This window comes from Sphaeramia orbicularis, chromosome 22 (assembly GCF_902148855.1).
Source record: "Sphaeramia orbicularis chromosome 22, fSphaOr1.1, whole genome shotgun sequence".
In the NCBI taxonomy this organism is placed as follows: domain Eukaryota; kingdom Metazoa; phylum Chordata; class Actinopteri; order Kurtiformes; family Apogonidae; genus Sphaeramia; species Sphaeramia orbicularis.
In genome coordinates this window covers 53,362,707-53,368,706 of record NC_043978.1, presented here as the reverse complement: position 1 = coordinate 53,368,706, position 6,000 = coordinate 53,362,707, and the positions used below count along the sequence as shown (strand labels likewise).

Below are 6,000 nucleotides of genomic sequence, written 5' to 3'. Positions count from 1 at the left end.
CAACATAAGAACTACATATTGATGGCCAAAATACAAAACCTCTGACCTGAAAAAAAAATCACTTTTTTCAGGAAACAAAAAAATCGTGGATCCTGGAGGATTCTGTTGGATTCTGTAAATTGGCTTAGAGTCTGGTTTGGACCAACTCTATATGTAAAGAGTCATGAGAGAACTTTTGTTATGATTTGGCGCTATATAAATAAAATTTGATTGATTGATGGTTTAGTTTTAGTTTAGTATGGTCTTTGTTGTCGTCAGGTGACCCTCATGTCACAAGAAAGGGCGGGATTATCTGCAGATAGACTGAAAATGTGGAGTCATCCTTGTTCTCACCATTTAATGTGAAAACTCAAAATCTAAAAATTTGCAGATTTGAGGTTTTGTTTTTTGGCCATCAATGTCATGGATTGACTAGTATAGTTTGTGACCAGTGATCTAGGCAAACGTTACCTTTAAGAGACTGATCTTAAATGATCTGCAACTGACGGACTTCCTTTTGTATTTACCTCTTTAAAAAAGAACCACTAAATGGTCGACATTTCCACAACTCTAGCTCCACACACAGGTGTGAGACCAGCGCACGGTCTGTCTGAAGTGGAATCGACAAACGAAGCCTTTCATTTCAGCCTTTGAGTCACATTGGCCAAAGCAACAGCAAACGCCTGCACTGCTGAAAAAGGATACTGGAAATCCAAAATATAGGCATTCCCATCAATCCTCCCAAACTGCATCACCTGCACAAGACACAAGAACAGATTCATTACAATAATGGAAAATGACAGGAATGAAGACAAAAATGGATACTTTGTCAATCAACATATGCAACATTTACTTAAAAACTGTTTCATTGTATTTCGAACAAACCTTAGGTTGAACTTTTAGACAATATGTTGATAAAACTGGAAAAGTTTCAGCTGAAAAAACTAAATATATACCATTAAGTTAAGGTGTGACCCGGGACCTCCTCCCCCACCCTCACCTGTCTGGATGGACCTCCTCCCCCATCCCCACCCTCACCTGTCTGGATGGACCTCCTCCCCCATCCCCACCCTCACCTGTCTGGATGGACCTCCTCCCCCATCCCCACCCTCACCTGTCTGGATGGACCTCCTCCCCCACCCTCACCCTCACCTGTCTGGATGGACCTCCTCCCCCACCCTCACCTGTCTCATCTAACTGGATGGACCCCTCATGTGCCCCCACCCTACTGTATCTTTACAGACTGGAACTCCATCATCAGATGGACGTCCATCAGTCCTGGTGCATCTACAGTCTGTCTGTCCATGGGAGTGGATCTGTGCTTCACTGTGCTTCTCCCTCAGGTTTCTCTTTTCCCACTGGGTTTTTGGAGTTTTTCTTTGCCGAGAAGGAGGGTCTAAGGACAGGGGATGCCCGGGACATTAATCCATTTCCTTCATCTACTGTTTCTTTGACTGTTGTTTGTTTTCATATCCAACTAATTCTGTAAAGCCCTGTGAGGAAACCTTGTTGTGATATAGGGCACTACAAAAAAAAATTGAATTGAACTAATGAAGCTATGGTAGCTAAAGTAATGTCGGAAATAAATGGAAATTATATTATTTTACTCATTTTAAAGTCATTATTTTCAGTCATTCTGATTCTAATTAAAATGTAAGTAAATAAAATTCAATTATATTTTGATGATTAAAAAGTTGTTGCCTCTGTAAAAACATTTAGTACCACAGTAATTTATAACGCAGTATTTATACCATTTCTGAAACTCTTGTGAACAACCTAAGAGTTGATCGAGAGGGAAAAAAAAATCGTGGTAACAAAATTACATCCCATATTTTTGAATGGATTTTAATTTATTGAACAATTCTTAAAATACAGAAAAAATTTAAATACATCTCATCAAATTTAAATAACTTTCAGCAATTTTTTTTTAGCAAACGACAAATTGGATGATTAAATATTTACAGTATGTGCATAACATTAACTTCTTGTTTACAGCTTGAAATCTAATCAATGTTATGTCTAACTTTGTTGCCATACTGAATTTTTTTACATTCTCCACCTTGTTAAATCAAGGCTGAAAATCTGAAACTGAGACTGAAATGAAGTAAAAATTAAACTAAAAACAGTTGATTCCTCAAAATAAAAATAAAACTACTTTCTTGTAAAAGCCAACCAAAACTAAACTGAAATTTAACTTTACAAACTTTGATAACATGAGAGTTTGTATGAAATTACCTGTCTACCATCCAGCTCAATCTGAAAGTTCTTGGCTGATTCCTGGGTCACCCGTCCTCCAAAGTCCAGCTGGTACACTTGTGTGGCTTCGTTCCACAGTGGTTGCTTATTGGCCATAACATAGACAAATCCTTGGCTTCCTAAACTACGGTCCTCTCTCTCATTGGCCTTGCGGCATTTGATCTCCTCCAGCTCACTTGCCATCCGGAGGCTGCGCTTGTTCTTCCAGCTCTTCTTACTACTCTGGTTTTGATTCATGAGCTCATCTCCACTAATGAACAGCTCTGGCTCGCTCTCTGAGCTATCCTGAAACTCATTTGTCGTCCTGTTCATCTTCTTGGTTTTATTAAGCTGCTCCCTTTGTCCCTTGGGCTTCTTCTTCTCTCTGCTGCTGAGCCTTGGGCTGGAAATAAGCGTGTTAAAGTCAGAGAGAGCACGGCCTTCCTTTCTTGATTTCCCTTCAGAGACAGTGGGTAAATTTGCCTCCTCAGCTCTGCTGTCCAGTCTTTTGCGGCTCTTCTTGTTGTAGCGCTCGGACTCCTGTGGGACTGGGCTTTCATTAAGGGATGACGGCTCTGGAAAGTTGTTGGCAGATTCTGTTAGATCCTCTGTGGCACTTTTGGATGGTGGGAGCTCAGTGGGTGGAGGAGGAGGGGGGAGAGGTGGTGGTGGAGGAGGTGCGGTGGGGGGAGGGGGGGAGAGGATCGGCTTCTCTAATATCTGATGCGTTTTAGTCGGGAGGGGAGGGGCCGGAGGGTCTTGCATGGGAGGTGGGCAGGGGTAAGGGTTCCAAGGGTGCAGGCTGACAGGGTGCAGCTGAAGTCCGGCACATGAGCTGGCTCCTGGATACACTGGAGGGAGCGGACAACAAGTCAAGCCAGCCAGGTTTGGAGGATAACCCGGCGGTAAGACCAAACTGGGATCTTGTTGAGTAAAGGAAACCGGAGCGACTACTTCATTCGGAGCACACTGTGGTGGCGGGTTCTGTAAAGTCTGAAGTGGGGGTACACCGTGACCCGCACCTGTGGGGAAAGGTGAAAGGGAAATCTGGTAACCTGATGGCAACGTAAGAGTATTTGCACTTGGACTGGCTGGAGGTTTGGTTGTGAGGATGAAAGGTAGCCGGGTCACGTCCAGGTGCTGAGCCTGACTGATAATGAGCGGAGGAGGTTTGTGGGGTCCTGGTGGGGGGGCTAACATTGGTTGCTCTGGGGTGAGCCAGAAGTCTTCAGTGGTAGAGGAGTCCCACTGATAAGGTGGAGGGCGTTTAACTGTCAAACTGACATCACCCAGAGTCAGCTGGCGAACAGACTTTTCAAGGTGACACTGCTGATTTAAAGTCTCATCTTCAGTAAAGGCAGAGTTAACGTACACCGTTCTGTCCCGGCTGTTATCAACAGCGCCCAGCAGACTGTAAGATGACTGTGAGGCCAAAGGTGAGGCACTTTTGGAGTGCACAATAATGGTACTATGATGGGGAGCTTTCCCTGGTGGGAAGTCCTGCCTCACCACCGTGCCACCTGCTATACCACTACTTGTTGTTCCACCACCAGTAACACTGACACTAGTGCTGCTGCTGTTACTGCTGCACTGGGTGCATGTGTAGAGTGCAGTGGGCACCCTCTGTTGGTAGGTCAGAGCTAACGCACTATTCATTTTAGCCTTTGTGGGAAGGGTTCTGGAGCTTTCCATCATCTGGGGTACTTTGAGTCCCACATCCCTGCGGTCACGACGGAGAGTGGCATGAATTAGACTGCTATCAATTCTTTGTGGGGGGGGGAGTGTAGCCGTTACTTGATTGGCTGGATCAGGGTAAGGGGGAGGGTCTCCACTAGGTATTGAGTATCGAGGAACGGAGAGACGACTCAGTGTTGCTGAACTATACGGAAGTTGAATTTTCTTACTCTCAGAAGAAGTGACTTTGAGCGTGGCCGAGCCTCCGATACCATGTACAGCATATGCATTTTGGTTTCGAATGAGTCGCCTGCGTGGCCGACACACTTCTTCCACATTGCCGCTGCTGTCAAAGGTTGTGATCCTTTCATAACCCAGTGGGGTTGGGTATTGTAGGGTGACAGGGTGAAGCAAAAACTCCTCCTTCTTTAGGCAGGGGTCTGGTGCCAGGACACTTGGGCTGTCACAGTTTGTGACAAGGGTCTGAGGTGTAGCTGCTGCTGTGGCTGCAGCAGTGGCTGAAACCACAGTTCCTGGGTATGGTGGAGGAGGATTCACCTTCCTCATCTGAATCTCCACTGGTACATCTGTGTCATTGAAGGACGGTGGTAAAGTCCTTGGCAGACTTGGTTTCAGAGTGTGTCCGTGGTCTCCTCTGTCTAATACAGGCTCACTGGCAGGAGGAGTGATCTGAGGCAGAAGATGAATCTGCTGTAAGGAAATGGTCGGATAACCAGATGGAGGAGGGGGCAATGACATCTGCATCTTCAGTTGCTGCTGCATCTGTTGATGTTGCCTCTGCATCTGTTGATGTTGTTGTTGGATCTGCTGGTGCTGCTGTTGGAGCTGCTGCTGCTGTTGCCTCATCTCCTGAATCTGCTGTCGAATTTGCTGCTGTTGCTGTTGCATCTGTTGCTGCTGTTGCTGCATCTGCTCATGCTGCAGTTGCATCTGTTGCTGTTGTTGCTGGATTTGTTGTTGATGCTGAAGTTGTTGGCTCGTTACTTGCTGTTGATTCTGTTGCATTTGTTGGTGTTGCTGAACTTGATGCTGCTGATGTTGCTGCGGATGTTGTTGCTGCTGTTGATGGAGCTGTTGCTGATGGTGCAGCTGCTGTAGATGTTGCTGTTGCATTTGTTGTTGCTGTTGTTGTTGCTGCTGCTGCTGCTGTTGTTGCTGCTGCTGCTGTGATTGGGATGGGTGATGGTGTTGTTGCTGCTGCTGCATCTTTTGTTGCTGCTGCTGCTGCTGTGTTTGCAGTTGTTGCGATTGTTTGGACTGCTGTTGACGAGGCTGCTGGGAATGAGACCTCTGTGAGTGTGGCTGAGGTGGGAGATGGTGAGGTGGAGGTGGAGGAGGTAGAGTTCCAGGGAGAAGAGGACCCAGTTCCAGACCATTAAAGATCACCTGACCAGGGTTGGAGTATCTAGTTGTCACTGGATATGGTGCTGCAACTGCATCTTGGCTACGATCAGCAACAGGGACGGAGGCAGCCGCCGCCGCTGCCGCCGCTGCCGCCGCTGCTGCAGTAGCCGTAGGGTTGGTCAAGACATCCAGCTGAATGTTCTGATTGGCCAGAAGAGACTGAACCAGGCCAATACTCTGAGTCGGTGACATGGCCTGAGCAGGGCTGTGTATGGGAGCAATTGGAATGTTGACTGTACATGGAGGATTTTCTCCTGCCACTCCAGGGGGCCCCATCACTTAAAAACACAGAGAAGTATTTAAGTTATTTTAACAACTGCAGAACAATGAGCCACAATCATTTAATGTAAAAATAACTATGGCATGTAGTGGTGACGTTGCAAATTAAATCTAATGAGTAACAACTTAACGTCACCAGCTGCAGAGCCAGTGTTTATTGGCCACTTCTGGCTTTTTTAGTTAAAGCTATACTGTACGATCTGGCGTTTTTAGACTTTTGTTTTGTAATCTTAAACAGCTCCTAATAAGCGTGTGGCAAAATAAAATGTACAAGAAATCCACGTGGGTTTGAAACTCAAAAATGTTTGTCATATATTTTTGATAAAACTCTGACCAATTATTTCATTCGGTCCAAATAAAATGATTGGCCGAGCTTCCTTTCTGTCATCTGTCAGTTCCTCAGCTGCT

At 45.7% G+C, this 6,000-nt stretch overlaps 1 protein-coding gene across 1 annotated transcript in view; it reads right to left on the bottom strand.

Moving 5' to 3' along the window:
- Positions 1-407: 407 nt before the first annotated feature.
- tulp4b (TUB like protein 4b) overlaps positions 408-6,000 on the bottom strand; it is a 43,617-nt gene continuing 38,024 nt past the window's right edge. The window contains exons 15-16 of the mRNA XM_030127287.1: positions 2,215-5,591; positions 408-734 (exon numbers count right to left, since the gene is read on the bottom strand). Of these exons, the coding sequence (XP_029983147.1) occupies positions 618-734; positions 2,215-5,591 (3,494 nt within the window). The 3' untranslated portion in view covers positions 408-617. The remainder of the gene's footprint in view (positions 735-2,214; positions 5,592-6,000) is intronic.